Consider the following 20,145-nt stretch of genomic DNA (forward strand, 5'->3'; position numbering starts at 1 on the left):
TGCTTGTTAAATGCATTATTGCATTTTCTCTTTCATCCCCTATAAAATATTGATCAGTTGGTCAATAATTTAGTATACTCTATTACTCCATAAATGAGTACTTATGTTCACTGTGGTCACAGGTGTATAGTTTTATTTAACGTTTATTTTTTATGACTCTGTTTGCAATTCACAAGATGGAATACTCTAATAGTTGAGGACATTGATGAAGAGAATGTGTGTACTTTGAAAGGGAGGCATGAACACTGAGCAGTCGAGATTATGCACGCACAGTTGTGTTCAAGATGGGGGGTTTACTCAAATTGGAGAGTACACCAAACTATGATGTTTGCAAGCCTCAGCTAAAAAGCATGCCATCCTATCATGTCCGGTATTGAAACAGAACATTTGGTATAACCAAATATTTATGGTGAAACTATGGACTTCGAATTTCGAGGGGATCTTCGAGTGAGGTTGAGTGATTTTACGAAAAGTCCTGCGCAGCGACGCTCAAGTACTTGATGGGCCATGGCACGAGAGTGGGGTAGTTAGCATTCTACCCTGGACAGCGGCAGATTATTGCGCAAGCGCACCCTATTCAGTGTGCATCAATACCGTGTGTGAGTTCAAGAGAGGGATTCGAGAAAGCCTTTGATATGGTTGCAGACATGGATGGAGGAAAGCGGAAAAGAAGTATCTGCTCACGGCAAGAGCCGTTGGCTGCACTGAAGATCTTGAAAGATGGGAACAACAAGCGTGACGAAATCCCCGATAGAGTGACTCTGAAAAAAGAAATAGGACTTTTAAGCGCCTGTACAATAATCATAGGTAAGGTTGGTAAAAATGTATTGCATTTTAGAGACTTAGGGGGTGTTTGTTCATTGTTTCATTTGAATGCGCACCTTATAAAATAACGTTGTAAATTTGCTATTGACAGCATTTGCCCTTACTGAATGAAACATTAGTTTTCCAATGATGGATTATGTAGGCCTATTATTCAAGTTAATATCCTATATTTAGTCACAAGTTTAATGTTTAGAAATAGGCCCATCTTCTCACCTGTGATGCTAAGAATATGTTACTATTTGAGCTGATCATGTGGTAACATGACAAATAAATATGTGCATTAAATGTCTACCTCAATGCTTACGTGGCCAAAATATATTAAGTCAGTCAAGTAGCACATTGGTTGTCAAGCAGAAGCACATTTTCTGCCGAAGCAGAAGAAATGGCAGGGACTACTTTAATAAATCTAATCTGCTTGTTGAAGGGTGCAAGTTAAGATATAAACCCAAGTGTCACCTACACAGGGTTGGGGAGTAAAATAACTGATATGTAATCTGATTACAAAAAAAACGAACTAACCAATTACATTACCAGGAAGAAATATTGTAATCAGACTACAGATACTTTTGACAAACTAGATGGATTACTTTTAAATTCAGACATGTTCAAGATGTTTGCAAAAAATACATTATACATTATGACACCTTTCTGTTTTCACAATGACATTCAATTCAATTTGCAAATTTAAGTTTGCTCCACCTGAGGGAGTCCACAAGTCAGAGGCCACTATAATGACACACCGCATGTGTCACTGATGGATCCTCATCAGGTCAAAGTAATCAGGTTACATGACTGATTTTGGGTAATCACAAAATATCGCTACTGATTTACAGTAAAGTAAATCCCACTATGCAGCCTGGAAGATGCATATGTATCATGACTAATAAATTCAATTTTAGGTGGTTATGGTTTTCAGACTAATGATAAATATGCTGAAGATTTCAGCATGCTCTGTTGCAATTATTACATATGTTCTGACTTGACTGTTTACATTTTGTTTTAGAGTTACTGTAAAATGGTTATTAAACTGAAAGTCTAAAATTTAAAGAATATGCCTATGTTCTATGCCATTTCTACTGACAGTTATGTTTTTCAATTACATTTCCTCACAGCAGGCCCCAACCTACTCTAGTGGCTTTTGATAAGTTACATTAATGAAACTTTTTTTAATCAAGATCGGTCCTGTAGAAAAAAGTGAAAATCCCTTTGACTCCTGGACCTCCTGGAAGGTCTGTTCCACCACAGAATGCAAATATTTTTTATTTAACCTTGATTTCAACAGGGAGTCATGCTGAGACCACGGTCTCTTTTACAGATGAGCCCTGTATACACATCAATATACACTACACACATCACTATACATCATAATATGCACATCAAAACACGAAAAGCAAAACGCAATCATAGAAAATAGTACAAACAATGCGTGTGTGGAAGAGAGACACAGTACAGACCACCAACTGTGATTGGACAAATTGAGCAATCCAGACCAGGAAGTCTATGCTGGTTATCCACCCTGTTGTTTAAAAGTTATACATCCCAGTATTAGCATTTCTGACAGAGACACAAACCTAAATGAAAGCCGGCCGTGTAGAGTCCAGAAATAATGCAGGAGATGATTTGAATTCAATTCTTGCGGATGGCTCATGCCTGAGCTCGACAGTTAAGAGTAAATAATTTATGTCCAGTTATGTAATCGAGGTCTGTGCCACTTGGCTGCCTTCTGCTGTGCTACTCTGAGTGCTCTACCCTGAATGTGTTGGTTGGGATACACTTGGTCTGCGTCTAAAATGGCACCCAATTCCATAATGGCACTACTTTTCAACGGGGCCATTTCCATTGGACATGGTACAGCCATATTGGAACCCAGATCATTTTATTACTTCAATGAGTGTGGTTGATGTGGAAGCAAGCCTCTTGAGTTAGATGGTAGCACTTCCTACTTTGACTGCTTGATCTCCTGTCCAAAGCTCTGTTCACTCACATCAACAGTATAATTGTTCCATTTCTGAGGTCCTCTGTGGACGATGTGTTAACTTGTAATGATCATCAGGAAGGATATTTTTCTCAAGTATATCTGAAGAGAGAGAGTCATATAATTTCAGGGTTGATGTGAGGATAAATCAGTGAGTAACCTTTAGCTAGCTCAAGGGGAAGTGTATAGAACAGATTATATAATATCCCCACTTTCTACACACTGCAATATATCTATTGTTTAGATCTCAATGTATTGTTTAGTGTTTTTCTTTTTTGTTTCCAAAAACATGATACAGTTTTATCAGATTTTATAATAGTCATATAAATAAATACGGTACCAGTTAAAAGTTTGGACACACCTACTCAGTCAAGGGTTTTTCTTTATTTTTACTATTTCTACATTGTAGAATAATTATGAAGACATCAAAACTAGGAAATAACACATTGAGTCATGTAGTAACCAAAAAAAGTGTTAAACAAATCAAAATATATTTTATATTTGAGATTCTTCAAAGTAGCCACCCTTTGCTTTGATGACAGCTTTGAACACTCTTGGTATTCTCTCAGCCAGCTTCATGAGGTAGTCACCTGGAATGCATTTCAATTAACAGGTGTGCCTTGTTAAAAGTTAATTTGTGGAATTTATTTCCTTCTTAATGTGAAGAGAAATGACAGTCCATCATTACTTTAAGACATGAAGGTCAGTCAATACGGAACATTTCAAGAACTTTGAAAGTTTCTTCAAGTGCAGTCGCAAAAACCATTAAGCGCTATGATGAAACTGGCTCTCATGAGGACCGCCACAGGAAAAGAAGACCCCGAGTTAACTGCACCTCAGACTACAGCCCAAATAAATGCTTAACAGGGTTCAAGTATCAGACACATCTCAACATCAACTGTTCAGTGGAGACTGCGTGAATCAGGCCTTCATGGTCAAAATTCTGCAAAGAAACCACTACTAAAGGACACCAATAAAATGAAGAGACTTGCTTGGGCCAAGAAACACAAGCAATGTACATTAGGCCGGTGGAAATCTGTCCTTTGGTCTGATGAGTCCAAATTTGCGATTTTTGTTTCCAACCGATGTGTCTTTGTGAGACGCCAAGTAGGTGAACATATGATCTCCGTGTGTGTGGTTCCCACTGTGAAGCATGGAGGAGGAGGTGTGATGGTGTGAGGGTGCTTTGCTGGTGACACTGTCTGGGATTTATTTAGAATTCAAGGCACATTTAACCAGCATGGATACCACAGCATTCTGCAGCGACACGCCATCCCATCTGGTTTGTGCTTAGTGGGACTATCATTTGATTTTCAACAGGACAATGACCCAACACACCTCCAGGCTGTGTAAGGGCTATTTGACCAAGAAGGAGAGTGGATGGAGTGCTGCATCAGATGACCCGGCCTCCACAACCCCCCGACCTCAAAGACATTGAAATGGTTTGGGATGAGTCGGACTGCCGAGTGAAGGAAAAGCAGCCAACAAGTGCTCAGCATATGTGGGAACTCCTTCAAGACTGTTTCAAGACTGTTGGGAAAGCATTCCAAGTTAAGCTAGTTGAGAGAATGCCAAGAGTGTGCAAAGCTGTCGTCTAGGCAAAGGGTGGCTATTTGAAGTATATTTTGATTTGTTTAACACTTTATTGATTACTACATGATTCCATATGTGTTATTTCATAGTTTTGATATCTTCACTATTATTCTACAATGTAGAAAATAGTACAAATAAAGAAAAACCCTTGAATGAGTAGGTGTTCTAAAACCTTTGACTGGTAGTGTAAATATACACTCCCGTTCAAATGTTTGGGGTCACTTAGTAATGTCCTTGTTTTTGAAAGAAAATCACATTTTTGTCGCTTAAAATAACATCAAATTGATCAGAAATACAGTGTAGACTAAATGACTATTGTAACTGGAAACTGCAGATTTTTGTAATGGAATATCTATATAGGCATACAGAGGCCCGTTATCAGCAACCATCACTCCTGTGTTCCAATGGGACGTTGTGTTATCTAATCCAAGTTTATCATTTTAAAAGGCTAATTGATCATTATAAAACCCGTCAGTTTATTCTTGTTTTGAGAAATTAAGGCAATTCCATGCGAGAAATTTCCAAGAAACTGAAGATCTCGTACAACGCTGTATACTACTCCCTTCACAGAACAGCACAAACTGGCTCTAACCAGAATAGAAAGAGGAGTGGGAGGCCCCGGTGCAAAACTGAGCAAGGAGACAAGTACATTAGAGTGTCTAGTTTGAGAAACAGACGCCTCACAAGTCCTCATCTGGCCACAAAACACCAGTCTCAACGTCAACAGTGAAGAGGCAACTCCGGGATGCTGGCCTTCTAGGCAGAGTTCCTCTGTACAGTGTCTGTGTTCTTTTGCCGATCTTAATCTTTTATTTGAATTGGCTAGTCTGAGATATGGCTTTTTCTTTGCAGCTCTGCCTAGAAGGCCAGCATCCCAGAGTTGCCTCTTCACTGTTGACGTTGAGACAGGTGTTTTGCGGGTACTATTTATTGAAACTGCCAGTTGAGGACTTGTGGGGCATCTGTTTCTTAAACTAGAGACTCTAATGTACTTGTCCTCTTGCTCAGTTGTGCACCGGGGCCTCCCACTCCTCTTTCTATTCTGGTTAGAGCCAGTTTGTGCTGTCCTGTGAAGGGAGTAGTACACAGCGTTGCACGAGATCTTCAGTTTGTTTGCAATTTCTTGCATGGAATAGCCTTAATTTCTCAGAACAAGAATAGACTGACGAGTTTCAGAAGAAAGTTCTTTGCTTCTGGCGAATTTTGAGCCTGTAATCGAACCCACAAATGCTGATGCTCCAGATACTCAACTAGTCTAAAGAAGGCCAGTTTTATTGCTTCTTAAATCAGAACACCAGTTTTCTATTGTGCTAACATAATTGCAAAAGGGTTTTCTAATGTTCAATTAGCCTTTTAAAATGCTAGACTTGGATTATCTAACACAACATGCCATTGGAACACAGGAGTGATGGTTGCTGATAATAGGCCTCTGTACGCCAATGTAGATATTCCATGAAAAATCTGCCGTTTCCAGCTACAATAGTCATTTACAACATTAACAATGTCTGCACTGTATTTCTTATCTTATATTTCTTATATTTCTTATCTTATCTTATATATTTTTTTCTTATATTTCTTATGTATTTCTTATGTATTTCTTATTTCTTATCAATTTGATGTTATTTTAAGGGACAAAAAAATTGATTTTCTTTCAAAAACAAGGAAATTCTAAGTGACCCCAAACTTTTGAACGGTAGTGTATATTTTTAAACAATATTTACATTGCTTGTTTTTGTGTGTATGCATTCTAGTAATACCTTCTCCCTCTCCACAGGGAACATCATAGGTTCTGGAATCTTCATCTCTCCTAAAGGGGTTTTAGAGCACTCGGGTTCAGTGGGTCTAGCCCTGATTGTGTGGATACTAGGGGGATGTATAGCTGCCCTAGGCTCCCTCTGCTATGCTGAGCTGGGGGTCACCATCCCCAAGTCAGGGGGGGACTACTCCTACGTCACAGAAATATTTGGAGGCCTTGTTGGGTAGGTACCTCTGTCTCCCACACCTACAGTTTATTTCACACCCAATGTGTATAGTTTGCAAGCTGATTATGAAATATGTAACATTAGGTTGGATCAATGCAGACTACTTTGGGAATACATTTTTAATTGATACTTTCATATGCTTTTCTCTGTGATGAAATTCACATGTTGTTGATGTAGCCTATGCATTACTTTTTACCCCAAATACAATTCTGTTCAATACTGTTTCTTTCCCATCCTAGGTTCCTTCTGCTGTGGAGTGCAGTGCTCATCATGTACCCTACCACCCTGGCTGTCATCGCCCTGACCTTTTCTAACTATGTCCTACAGCCTGTCTTCCCAGACTGTGTCCCTCCCTACATGGCCACACGCTTGCTGTCAACAGTCTGTCTATGTGAGTACTGCACCGTGTGTCTGACTGTGTGTGTGTGTGCATGCTTGTGTTATGTTTTATGGGAAGTTTATCTGGTGCAACAGAGTAAAATATCTATTATGTAACTATTGCCTCTAAGCCTTTTAAAACTCTCAGAGAGGAGACATGAATATTAAAATGCATGGTGTATCAAATAGAAAATGGAAGGGGGAGACAGGAATATTGAAATGCATGGTGTGTCAAATAGAAAATGGAAGGGGGAGACAGGAATATTGAAATGCATGGTGTGTCAAATAGAAAATGGAAGTGGCAGACAGGAGGGGGAAGAGTGAGCCGGGAAGTTAGGGAAAAAAAGACGGATGAAGAGTACAGTTTCTAAAGTATGTATAAAATCATCCCAATGGGCAAAATATGCCATGGGATGTCCTAGTGACCTAATTATCTGGTTGTAAATTAGTTTTAAGTTCTTTATCAAGGAGACATTTGGTTTTTAGGTGGTTATAGACATCCTTTTATTGGTTGCTAAAAATACATCTAAAAACATCCTTTTACAACGAAGTTGACTGTGACGCCACAAAAGACATCCGAATGACGTCACTGCAACCATTTTTGTGAACCTGAAGGAACTTGGACTTAAATTCAATGTCATGTACAGTGTCTGTCCCATTCGCTAAAGTTAGAGCCAATTTTGTCGCCTGTGATTTGTGTATTGCTTTTCACAGGGTTGCACCCCTCACTCTATGTACAATTTGGACATGCTAGTATTACTAATTACTTGGCAACAAGCCTGAGTGGACCTCCACTGTACCTCCACTGAACCCCATGAAGTAAAGAAAAAAATAAAATAAATCCCCATTGTACCATGATTGAGCTGCGGAAAAGCCAACAAGCCAACAGCATTGTGGCCCATGTTTTTTTTTATTGTGATCCTTGCTTTTAGGGGCCATTATTCTCACTTGTTTTTTGGGGGACTGGATGCCAACGATCTGGAGAAAACGTGAGCTTTCTCTCAGCCTCTCAGGGACCTGCCCGCATGTCCTCTCTGGGTTTTGTTCTGTTGCATCGGAAGCGGTTTGTTTTGGGGGCCTTGACACCTAGCCTTTGTTTGTGAGAGCCAGGCCACCATGAGAAAGAGAGGCAAGCCAATGACAGTGATGGACGAGGTGAAACAATCGTGTCCACCCCTTTGCCTTACCATTTCCCACATTCCGGTCTGCCATGGCAACTGCTAGGCCGCTGCCGCCCGACCAACACCATGTGCCCAGGCGTGAGCCCTGACTGACTGGGAGAGAACATGTCACATTACTGTGCACCTCACGGCTTGCCTGGCATCCCTAATGCCACATTCCGATTGGGCGAGAGCTCCCCTATGTGAGGACAAACATGACTTCTGACTAATCATTGTTGGTAACTTTCTTAGGCTACTGTATTCTATACCTGGGTTTAAATAGTATTTTGTTTTCTCAATAAATGCTGGCCTTAAAGTAACTGCCCAGTGTTTCCAGATTTCTATGAAATATGACCTATAATTAATTATTATTATAATTAATTATAATTAATAATATGAGTGAAATAGTTTTCTTTATAATTTTTTTACTATTTAAGTATGTTAAAAAGCAGCTTTTCTGTGTTAGAATGGTGTGGGCATACCCCAACAACAGAATGGTGTGGGCATACCCCAACAACAGAATGGTGTGAGCATACCCCAACAACAGAATGGTATGGGCATACCCCAACAACAGAATGGTATGGGCGTATACTGATCATAAAAAATATTAATGCGAGTCGACTGCTGATTGGCAAGCCTTTATGAGAAATAGCAAGCATTTTTAAACATTCTGTTTGAGATACAAGCTTGAGGTATTTTTTTAAAGTGTTTTTTTTCTCCAATTTATGCTTTGGCCACAAATACGAGTATAGGACGAGTCAACAACGTTATTTGGGTATGAGTTAACAGAAGTTTTAAAAGTCCGATTTTCACTGGACAATTACTTTAAAGTATTTGTGTGTGTGTGTGTGTGTGTGTGTGTGTGTGTGTGCATGCATGCCTCCGTGTGTGTCTGCAGTGTTCCTGACCTGGGTGAACTGTTCCAGTGTACGTATGGCCACCAGGATCCAGGATGTTTTCACGGTGGGGAAGCTGGCGGCCCTGGGTCTCATCATAGTGGTCGGCCTGGTGCAGATCTGCAAGGGTGAGACACACACACACACACACACACACACACACACACACACACACACACACACACACACACACACACACACACACACACACACACACACACACACACACACACACACACACACATACACACACATACACACATACACTTACCCTCTCTCTAGATTGGTTTTCATTTTAGCAATCCTGGGACATGCAAGACATTTTGCAACTGAAAATAAATAGAAGGTTTCTTATTTAGCAAGTTCAGATAGTACCTCCCCGTTTCGGATTGCTATCTTTGGTTTTGTACCTACTGAACATGACCCAGGTGCCGAAGGTCAATAGCACCTTTTAATGGTCAAAGAGACTATTAAGCTATTTCCCTAAAACAGCCCCCCAGACATTGATGGTGAATTTGTACTTCTCCAGGTAACTACGAGGGACTGACGCCTCAGGTGGCCTTTGAGTTCAGCACGACTCCCTCGGTTGGGCAGATCGCTCTGGCTTTCCTTCAGGCCTCATTCGCCTTCAGTGGATGGAACTTCCTGAACTACGTCACAGAGGAAGTGGTTGAACCGCGACGGTGAGCTTCTGGTTCACCAAACATTATTTTCCTTTGCATTCTATTCTATTCTGTTTATCAATCCAATGCTGTGTACTGAATATGCAGTCCGGCTATGAATGCGTGAAAGCAAGCATTGTGGAGTAATGCATAGTTGTATGTTGTGATGTTATATCAATGAACATATTGCTAAGGGAAAAAAAGTGATATCCTGCAATTTTACATTCTATAGAGTTATATTTTGCATATCAGCTTCCTTCTTATTTATCTAACAATGCATGATTTATGAGACTGTGTGTTGATTGCATGGTTTGTATACAGTGTAGATTATCTCATCAATGGTTTGTGTACCGTGTGGATGACCTCATCGGTAGTTTGTGTACCGTGTGGATGACCTCATCGGTAGTTTGTGTACCGTGTGGATGACTTCATCGGTAGTTTGTGTACCATGTGGATGACCTCATCGGTAGTTTGTGTACCGTGTGGATTACCTCATCAGGAACCTACCTCGTGCCATTTACATCTCTATCCCATTGGTGACCTTTGTGTACACGCTCACCAACATCGCCTACTTCTCCGCCATGTCACCTGAGGAGCTGCTGTCATCCAATGCTGTGGCTGTCGTGAGTATCGCTGTTCGCTTTGCTTTGCAAAATGACAAAAACTGCATTGTGTACTGTACTTTAATGGTGCCCTTATTTGATTTATTGACCTTTAATTAATGTTCAACACAATGCATGTTTACATAGAGATGACCTTTAACTTGCTGTACATCAAGAGTTATCCCTGGCTTGAATTGTGTCTTAAATGTAAACCTTCTTGTTCTGCTGCAGACATTTGGAGAGAAGCTCCTGGGGATGTTCTCTGTCATTATGCCCATCTCTGTAGCCTTGTCTACGTTTGGAGGCATCAACGGCTACCTCTTCACATCTTCTAGGTGAGGGGTCAACCCTGGGGAAGATATCCTCTAGGCTGGCTGCGTCTCAATCCACAAGGATGCTGCCTTTGGATTGAGACAGCCATAGAAACGGAGGCGTGTGTGTTTTTTAAGTAAATTAAATGTTTATAAGCCATTTTGGTTTTTATTTGTCTTTCTAGATTGTGTTTCTCTGGGGCCAGAGAGGGACATCTACCCAGCCTGCTGGCTATGATTCACTTTAAGAACTGCACCCCTATCCCTGCTCTCCTCTGCTGCGTAAGACTACCTAACACTACTACGTCTCTACTGTATGTTTTTTTCTCAAATGACACTCAGTGGCCAACACGCAGGTCCTATACCCCTCTACCTTATGTCTTCAATAACGGTCTCCCCCCCCCCCCCCCTCTCTCTCTCTCTCTCTATCTCTGTCTTGCAGTGTACTGCCACCATTGTAATCCTGTGTATTGGAGAGACACACAACCTGATCAACTATGTGTCCTTCATCAACTACCTCTCCTATGGAGTCACCATCGCAGGCCTGCTCTACTACCGATGGAAGAAGCCCAAACTTTACAGACCAATTAAGGTATTATTAATCCAGGCATGGTTCAATCAGATAAATGATTGACACAGTAATTGACAAAAACTAACAAACTACAGCAACACAGTGAACCTGTTCTCATCAACTGTTGAATACAGAGTAGAAGCAGCTATTTTCTTCTGTCCTCTTCACTAGAGTGATTCATTGGAAGGTGAGACGTCATGTTGACTCTCTTCATTATAAAAACAAAATCTGTTCTCATCCCTTCTTATCAGGTAAACCTACTTGTTCCTATCACCTACCTGATGTTTTGGGCCCTGTTACTGGGCTTCAGCCTGTACTCTGAGCCTGTAGTGTGTGGTGTTGGGCTGGTCATCATGCTCACTGGTGTACCAGTCTACTTCCTGGGGGTGCACTGGAAAGCCAAGCCAAAGTGTATCTATGACTTCATCGGTGAGTGTCCTCCTCTTGAGTCCTGCAAATACATGCTTGTTTTAGTAATCCTGGCCTCTTTCTTTGCCCCCCAAAATATCAGAATTTCTGAATTTAACCACATGTATTTAATGGTATTCAAACTCCCTGAACCCTATATATAACAAGTATCAAACCATTCTTTATTTAAGTAGACCCAGATATATGGCATTTAAAAGGAATACTATGTTAGTGGTCTGGTCAGACACTTTTTTGTGATGCTAAACGTGGGACCTGTTTTCTCACAGAGTCAGCGACCTACGTGGCACAGAGGCTGTGTTTCGTGGTCTTCCCCCAGTTCGACCCCATCGAGATCAGTCCAATCGAAGAATGGCCCGACAAATCTTCTGGCACTCTATCTAGGAAGTCTTAAACTCTTTTTGCCTTCTGAAGTATTTTTCTTTTTGTATATTCTGTCACTGTATGAGTACAGACACGGCCCGTTCCTTATAGTGGAGCCCATTGTCTGGTCTCTGGTAACCTCAGACTCATATCCATTTCTTTACAGCTAGGTGGAATTGCCTGCGTTTTGAGGCATGGGCCACTTGCAAAAAAAATGTATTCTCTTTTTGTACTAAGTCGTCAAGGACAACAAGCTAATGGCAACAGTATCACATTTTGAAACAGACTTCATATGCCCTAAGGAAGTATTTGATTCTTTGGGTTTTAATTCACCTAAGATTTACTGTGCATCATTGTGCCTTTTAGGGGAAATTGTGTACCTTATTAACAAAAATGTATCTTACCTATTATTTGAATTTGGAATTTGCTTTGCTTTGTGTGTTCCTTATGAGAATTTGAAAAGCACTGTGGTCTTCCATATTCTGCTTCTTGCCAGTTGTTAATTTGCCACATGTCATGACTTCCTCAGATTTGTGAACATATTCAAAACTATCTGAACAAAGACCTCAGAGCCTTTGACTGGAATCCTTTGGAAATTAATCTCTTTAGCCAGCAACAGCCAACAACATAGATGTGTTCTGATTGTATACTGCTGAATGATTGATGGTTGTAGTTGATAGTTGAGTGTCACTATGTTTTTACAGTAATTAGTTTGTTTAACTTTTGCCATTGCCTTTAACACTACTGATTCTATTTCATATACTGTAAATACACAACAACTGTAATGTTCACAGCTGACATAATGACCCAAACACCAATTTATACCAGTGTTATGTGGAAGTAAAACTGCTCACAAAATGCTTGCTGGACTTTTCTAATGCCTGTTTCTAAACTAAGATTCTAATATCAAGTTAACTTATTTTATTTTCTATTCTCTACCACACTTAAAACTAAATGTTGTGCTGGTAACCTGACAAAAACATACAAAAGGCCTTTGCTTTTCCAGTGGTGCACTGTACTGCCATTCCATTTATTTTCCCTAAACAGAGCTCTTTAACTGATATTGTGTTCTTCATATGACCAGGCCCTTGACTGTTACTGTAAAAAAAAAGATGATATGTTGCATTTCTTTTGAAATTAACATACATTTTAAGTAGCCTAGATTTATAGATATATACTGTATTGTAGTAGATAGATGGATACTGTACTTGATACCACACATTACTCAAGAAACATATTTCATGCCAATAACCAGATAATGATGTAGGTTTAGGATATCATTATGTAGTTTGTTAGTACTACGTGAGTCTGAGTTGTCTCTCCAACAGCTGCCATGATCATTAAGCCAGTCAGGTAAAACACAGTGCTTATGCAAGATTTATTACTACTTTATATCCATTTTAGTTCAAATCTCTAGAGCAGTCTTGATATGAAGAGCTTTTACACTGTAAATTATTTGTAAAGCATCAGGTGTTTACAATGGGTTCAGTACTTGGAATGTTAACTGAAATGTATTTTAGTGCACTTTTTTGTAAATGAGAAAATGACAATAATACCACAATAAATCAAATACCTATCGGAAATGAATGACTTCATGCTTTGTCTGCTTTGTTTCATTGCCATCATCATTTATCATAATTTTGCACTCACTATAAAGTATTCAACTGTTTAAATGTGCCAATAATGTACCAGTAACTGCCAGCCAGAGAAAAATAAAACAAGTATTTATATGTGGCTTTAAAATATTATACCTTATAATGTGTTTTACGTTCATCAGGTTTACACAGCCGGTACAGTTAGGTATGCAGCACACAACACACAAACGACCACTTTAGAACAACATTACTCTTAGTGAATTTGTCTGTTCTATGCAGTAATTTCTATACCAAATCGGCGAGTTTTGATGATGCAAGGTTTCAAACAGGAAGTCGAGTCAACATGCGTTCCGGGGGATCAAATGAAGACCACTATAATGTACTTTCTGTAAATGACGGTGAGTTATTTTGATTATGGAGTAAAAACAGGATATCGTAAGTGCCAGATGTGTGTCCTCCAATTATATTACCAGCAATACGTTATATCTGCCACGTTTCTCTGGTTCTACGCAAGCGAACAGCGACACCAAACATGTTTGTCAACGCAGCTAAAACTGTCTTTGGCTAAAGCAATGCTGTTATTAACCCTGATTCGTATAGAATTACACCCACCATTCGTTGTTGATTACTTCACTTAACCTAACCTCTTCACCAAGAAGAGACTCAGGACATGGACAGCTTGTTCTAATAGCTTTGCCTGTTTTCTGTTTCCATTCGAACCAGGCGAATAAAGAAAATATGACGGCCAATACAGTGGGTAGACTGTGTTTCCGCAATGTAAATGCATTGGCACCTATGGTGCGTGTTGGCACCTTACCAACGAGACTGCTGTCCCTGGATTATGGTGCTGACATTGTGTACTCTGAGGTAAGTCTGTCAGTGAAGAAGGTGTGCTTCATTATATGGCTTTGGGGCAATTGACTGTCAATCTATCTTTTGAAACTGTTGTCTTTGATTACTGTGTTCAATACATTTTTTTGGTATGTTTTGTAGGAGTTGATTGACATCAAAATGGCACAGTGTCAGAGAGTTGTCAATGGTAAGTATGTCTCACCTACCGTACTACAGTCCTTTGATTACTGTTGTTGCAACAACTGTCACTGTGAGATGCTATAGTGTGTGTGTGTGTGTGTGTGTGTGTGCGCGCGTGTGTTGTGATTTGCAGAGGTCTTGGAGACGGTGGATTTCGTGGCTCCTGATGAGAGAGTGATGTTCAGGACCTGCGAAAAGGAGAAAGACCGTGTTGTCTTCCAGATGGTAGACAATACATGAGAGCCTTCACTGTCTGCAATGTTTCATTAGAGGAATTGGGGGGGCGGGGCTATTGAAGTCAATATCATACATAGACAGGACTCATGTCCTTATTTATACAACATGTCAAAGATGGGACCAACATGACTGCCTCTTACTGTTTCTGCAGGGAACTGCGGACCCAGACAGAGCACTGATTGTGGCGCGACTAGTGTGAGTCTTAAACATTGTCTTTCTGTTGTCCATCTATTCTTTCTGTTCCATTTCTATTGGTATATAGGAAGAACATGTAAGCATATTTTGTCAGCAACTGAGGTCTAGGTTGAGAGGCACTACAATCTGTTCTACGGTCTACCTCACAAGTGAAAAGGAAAGCCTTATTGCCCCTTGGCACCTGTTCTTATATATTCCTCTTTGTAATGTGTAGGGAGAATGATGTGGCTGCCATCGATGTGAACATGGGCTGTCCTAAGGAATACTCTACTAAGGTGGGCTATGAGTGACACAGTCAGCAGTCAATGAATGGTCAGTCAGTTCAGACCTAATATAATGTTCACACTAAGGTGACTGTCTGCTGACCCCTCGCTTCTCTCTATCTCCTGTAGGGTGGGATGGGAGCTGCTCTGCTCTCAGACCCCGACAAAATCGAAGCGGTGAGTAGTCAATCTTCTCCCCCATCAGTAAGCTCAATCTAATTGAATATTGCACTGTTGAGAAATAAAATCAATATTTTTGTCATCTCTTTGTCTAGATTCTTAGAACACTTGTGAAAGGAGTGTCCAAACCAGTGACATGTAAAATCAGAATATTGCCCACAGTAAGTTTTAAAAGGACAATGCCTTTTCTACAGCAATAAGATGGGTGTCATGGGTTTTGAGCCAAATTCATTAGTCTTTTGACCTCACTTGTTAAAGATTACATTCGTCATTAAAATTGTACTTGTGAGGCAGACTGACTGACCCCTGTGTTTATGTGTGTGTTCAGCTGGAAGATACTCTTAGTCTGGTAAAGAGAATTGAGAACACAGGTGTGGCAGCTATTGCCGTTCATGGCAGGTAAAGTCCTGTTCTTATCATCCCCTTTGTTACACTACAATATCAAAAGTTTGTGGACACCTGCTCGTCGAACATCTCATTTCAATTAATATGGATTTGGTCCCCCCTTTGCTTCTATAAAAGCCTCCACTCTTCTGGGAAGGCTTTCAACTAGAAGTTGGAACATTGCTGCGGGGACTTCAGCCACAAGCATTAGTGAGGTCAGGCACTGATGTTGGGTGATTAGGCCAGGCTTGCAGTCGGCGTTCATCCCAAAGGTGTTCGATGGGGTTGAGGTCAGGGCTCTGTGCAGGCCAGTCAAGTTCTTCCACACGGATCTCGACACACCATTTCTGTATGGACCTCGCTTTGTGCATGGGGGCATTGTAATGCGGAACCAGGAAACTGAAACAAAGGGGCCTAGCCTGAACCATGAAAAACCGCCCCAGACCATTTTTCCTCCTCCACCAAACTTTACAGTTGGCACTATGCATTGGGGCAGGTAGCGTACTCCTAGCATCCGCCAAACCCAGATTCGTCCGTCAGACTGCCAGATGGTGAAGCGTGATTCATCACTCCAGAGAACGCTTTGCCACGGCTCCAGAGCCGACGCTTGGCATTGCTCATGGTGATCTTAGGCTTGTGTACGGTTGCTTGACCATGAAGCTCCCGACGAACAATTATTGTGCCAACGTTGCTTCCAGAGGCTGTTTGGAACTCGGTGGTGAGTGTTGAAACCGATGACAGATGATTTTTACATGCTTCAGCGGTCCAGTTCTGTGAGCTTGTGTACCTACCACTTTGAGGCTGAGCCGTTGTTGCTCCTAGAAGTATTCACTTCACAATAACAGAACTTATAGTTGATCAGGGCAGCTCTAGCAGGGCAGAAATTTGACGAACTGACTTCTTTGAAAGGTGGCATTCTATGACGGTGCCATGTTGAAAGTTACTGAGCTCTATAGTAAGGCTATTCTACTGCCAATAATTGTCTGTGGAGATTGCATGGCTGTGTGCTCGATTTCATACACCTGTCAGCAACGGGTGTGGTTGAAATAGCCAAATCCACTCATTTGAAGGGGTGTCCACATACTTTTGTATATATATATTGTATTTTGCATTCATCTGATTTTAGATGCTTGTTTTTGTGGCTCATTTTCTTTTTGGGGGTATTGCATATCCAAATTGATTTGTGACTGACTCTACTTCCTCAGGTTAAAAGATGAAAGACCAAGACACCCTGTTCACTGTGACTTCATCCAGGCTATAGCTGAGGCGGTGTCCATTCCTGTCATCGCTAAGTGAGTCGCTCTGTCTCTCTCAAAGGTGTTGTGAACACGGAGATAAATCAATTATTCATCTCTATGGTTGTGACTGACTGTCCTTTCCTTTGACACTTACTGTATTTTGTGTAGCGGAGGTTCTCTGGACCGGGTCAAAGCCCACGCTGACATCGAGGAGTTCCGGAAGGCCACCGGGGCGTCCTCTGTGATGGTTGCCAGGGCGGCTATGTGGAACCCCTCAGTGTTCCGCAGTCAGGGACTGCTGTCTGTGGAGGAGGTCATGGAGGAGTACCTCAAATACGTGAGTCTACCGCCCTCCGTCCACTTTACCTCACTCTGCAGGAGACCCACTGTGTTAAAATGCCAAACTCAACTATCACTGTCATATTGTAGATTGACATATTGTGGTATGACATAGGAAAGTTACCTAGGTAATCAAAGGCTTGTCTTTTGATCTGATAATGGCGCAATCACAAACTACAGGGATGTAAATCAAAGATGACTTGCTATATGCCAACTTTACCAAGCATAAAATACATTGTGTCATGTTAGAAGCCAATTAAGAAATGTTTGTGCTTTTTGTATTTGTAGGCCATCCGCTACGACAACCATGCCTTCAACACCAAGTACTGCCTCTGTCAGATGCTGAGGGATAAGGTGGAGTCTCCACTAGGGAAGCAACTCAAATCTGCCCAAACCAACGAAGAGATCTGGTACATGTCTTTTGAGTCATGATGTCAGAGAACTTCAGAATTCCAGTATTCTAGTTAATTTCCTAGTAAATGTAGTTATATTTCATATATTATTCTATTGGTGAACCTTTTTGGTAATAAGTACTCAAAAATTGTAGTGTTGGTACTCAAGTTTGATGTTTGGGTATTTAACTCTGCACCTGTGTTTTCCAGTGAGGGATATGGGCTGCAGGAGTACTATAAGAAGACCCAGGCAGAACTACAAGCCAGAAGGGAAGCCATCCAAACCAACCACAATCACCCCGACCAGCCTGTTCTAGATGGTGATGTCACCACAATGCGTGTCAAATTTGAACGGTTTGTTCTAAGGCCATTTGGAGCCATTTGGCCATCTCTCTCATCGGGTTACAGCAGCTCTACCGTACTCTGTCTGGTGGATGCCGTTTAAGGGATGTAAGATAGACCTGACCAAATTTGCATAGAAATTTCATTTATAAATCTGTTACTCTAATTGAAACCAATACTAAGAAGCTGTAGATCTGTTCTATGTGCATTATTTCTATGCTCCCTGTTCTTAAGTTTAGTTTTTGCATCTTGTACTGTCAGTTCTGTACACCAACTACTATATTTTTGGTTGTGGAAAAGATATGTCACAGAGGTTTAGATGGTACAATGATTCTCTACACAATGACTGGTGGTTTTGTCACAATCTGAAGTTAGGCGAACTCTTAGAATTTCAGCAACCAGGAAACGGCGGAACGATTTCTGCATAGTGCACCTTTAAGACCATTGGTTTATGTCTAGTAAATCACTAGTTGAGTTGTGTAGGCAGGTAGGTAGTGGGAAGTCCTGTAATATATTACTGTGAATATTACATATTGCACATATTATTATGACTGTACATAGTATGATGGAAGTGTGATGTTTGTGTGTCAGGAGGGAGTACCCTGGAGAATTCAGCCCTAAGATGTTCCTGCTGGAGTGGAGCCGCAAGGAGAACTTGGATCAACCACGATATGAGACAGTAAGATGACCACTTTAGATTAGCCATGGTATTTCAACATATGTGTCAAAACCAGAGTGCATTTATGTGTAGTGTGCCTATGTGCATTGTGTATGATGTTTACAGGTACAGCGCTCTCAAGACCGGGCCTTCCAATCCATGGTAACGATGACAGGGAAAAAGTACAGATCCACTCTGTGGTGAGTTAATAGTGAAAGTGTTATAGACATTTTAAATGTTAGTCATTTAGCAGATGCCAGTGTTAGTTGTTAGTTCACAAAAGGCTTAATTCATTTTATTTCTATTTGTGACCAAGTTAAACCCTGGGAATTTAAAGCTTGATAACACTGTTATAACACATAATGCTTAAAAGCAGTGTTATTTACTCATACAAATGCTAAAGTGCACTGTATTCACACACAAAAACACTTTCTCTTTTATAACCATGCAGGGAGAAGTCAAAGAAATATGCAGAGCAGGCTTCTGCTATAGTATGTCTACGTGTTTTGGGGCTACCAGAGGGGCGGGCTGGTGAAGAGTACTCTGGGTTGGTGGGCAAGAGGAAGAGGGAGGAGAAGAGCAACGAGACGCCAGATGAGGAGGACACCACTACATACTTTGGAGACAGGAAAAGACACTTGTCTGAAAACCCAGAAGAGCAACGGGTCACCAACTATTCCAAATAGTGTACAGCACAAGACAAGCACAGCCTGACTACTACACTGTGTAAAATGATTGCTTTACGACCGCAATAAGACAGCATGTACCTTTTATATTAAATGGTGTCTGTTTTGCAGCGGGGGTCAGCTCTTACCATGGGGAGTGATTGATACAGTAGCGGCCATATTATTGTGAGATTGAGACATTGCAACGAGTAGCGTACAGTGTCTGAGATATTCTGTCAGCTCCCTCCCAAATAGTCAAACAGACATCAGCATGAGGCGTTCAATGCTATTTATTTTTTCTCGTGGATTATTTTGTTTAGTGACGACAAGCCTGTTTGGTGTTGGTTTGCAGAAATCATGCTCTGTATGGATTTATTAAATGGCCCTATTATTTTTATTTATTTGATAAACCAAACTGGTAATCGGATTAGTTTACAAAGAAACAGGTCCAAATGTGTAACAAGACAGTTTGTCAGGCTACTTGAAATCATACATTCTGCTTACTCTTGCAATATTGAAAGGTTTCTTCTGTAAAGTGAAAACCACTTTTCAACTTTCTGCACTACTCTTATTAACCAGATGCTAGTTTTTATTTTATAATCATTGACAGGAGTGTATGTACAGTGTAATGAAATCTGCCAGAGGAGGGCGGTACAGGATCTGTATAAAGAGAGTTAATTTTTTCAGGCAGTATTTATTGCACCATTGTCTCACATGGGACCTTACAAAATTAGGAAAACTTGCTTTTTATGTTTTCATCCTAAATTCATTGGTTGTTGCTCTTTCACGTTATACAATAAACGTTTTTGTTGATTGTATACATTGAGAGTTGGCTGCTATTGAATCAATTGTTTTTGTTTTTAATTAAACAGTTTGATTCT

General features: G+C 40.7%; 2 protein-coding genes across 3 annotated transcripts; both read left to right on the forward strand.

Annotated features, from left to right (window-relative positions):
* Positions 1–479: 479 nt before the first annotated feature.
* Positions 480–13,331, forward strand: slc7a10b (solute carrier family 7 member 10b). Its single transcript, XM_055933499.1, has 11 exons — positions 480–807; positions 6,168–6,372; positions 6,615–6,766; positions 8,812–8,937; positions 9,339–9,492; positions 9,971–10,094; positions 10,305–10,408; positions 10,570–10,666; positions 10,827–10,976; positions 11,207–11,384; positions 11,651–13,331. Exons 1-11 carry the CDS (start codon positions 636–638, stop codon positions 11,773–11,775), a joined length of 1,587 nt encoding a protein of 528 aa, XP_055789474.1. The 5' UTR covers positions 480–635; the 3' UTR covers positions 11,776–13,331.
* Positions 13,332–13,648: 317 nt separating this feature from the next.
* On the forward strand, positions 13,649–20,082 carry dus2 (dihydrouridine synthase 2). Of its 2 annotated transcripts, XM_055933502.1 has the most exons (16): positions 13,649–13,737; positions 14,063–14,206; positions 14,333–14,378; positions 14,505–14,596; positions 14,760–14,803; positions 15,018–15,078; positions 15,196–15,243; positions 15,342–15,407; positions 15,575–15,645; positions 16,836–16,922; positions 17,037–17,205; positions 17,496–17,617; positions 17,810–17,953; positions 18,533–18,620; positions 18,726–18,799; positions 19,051–20,082. In XM_055933502.1, the coding sequence occupies exons 1-16, from the start codon at positions 13,732–13,734 to the stop codon at positions 19,283–19,285; spliced, it is 1,497 nt and encodes a 498-aa protein (XP_055789477.1). In that variant the 5' UTR covers positions 13,649–13,731; the 3' UTR covers positions 19,286–20,082. The 2 variants fall into 2 exon arrangements, with proteins under 2 accessions (XP_055789477.1, XP_055789478.1); XM_055933503.1 differs by lacking the exon at positions 19,051–20,082 and having other exon boundaries at positions 18,693–18,782.
* The last annotated feature ends 63 nt before the right edge of the window (positions 20,083–20,145 follow it).

The sequence above is a fragment of the Salvelinus fontinalis genome, chromosome 9, assembly GCF_029448725.1.
Source record: "Salvelinus fontinalis isolate EN_2023a chromosome 9, ASM2944872v1, whole genome shotgun sequence".
Lineage (NCBI taxonomy): Eukaryota > Metazoa > Chordata > Actinopteri > Salmoniformes > Salmonidae > Salvelinus > Salvelinus fontinalis.

What these genes read in the sequence shown, in the direction of transcription:
- dus2 (XM_055933502.1), top strand. An exon ending in CTGACATTGTGTACTCTGAG is followed by an intron (nt 14,207 to 14,332) that starts GTAAGTCTGTCA and finishes TATGTTTTGTAG; the next exon opens with GAGTTGATTGACATCAAAAT. An exon ending in TGGAGGAGTACCTCAAATAC is followed by an intron (nt 17,206 to 17,495) that starts GTGAGTCTACCG and finishes TTGTATTTGTAG; the next exon opens with GCCATCCGCTACGACAACCA.
- slc7a10b (XM_055933499.1), top strand. Translation starts at nt 636, where the DNA reads ATGGTTGCAGACATGGATGGAGGAAAGCGGAAAAGAAGTATCTGCTCA. An exon ending in CGCCTGTACAATAATCATAG is followed by an intron (nt 808 to 6,167) that starts GTAAGGTTGGTA and finishes CCCTCTCCACAG; the next exon opens with GGAACATCATAGGTTCTGGA. An exon ending in CATCCAATGCTGTGGCTGTC is followed by an intron (nt 10,095 to 10,304) that starts GTGAGTATCGCT and finishes GTTCTGCTGCAG; the next exon opens with ACATTTGGAGAGAAGCTCCT.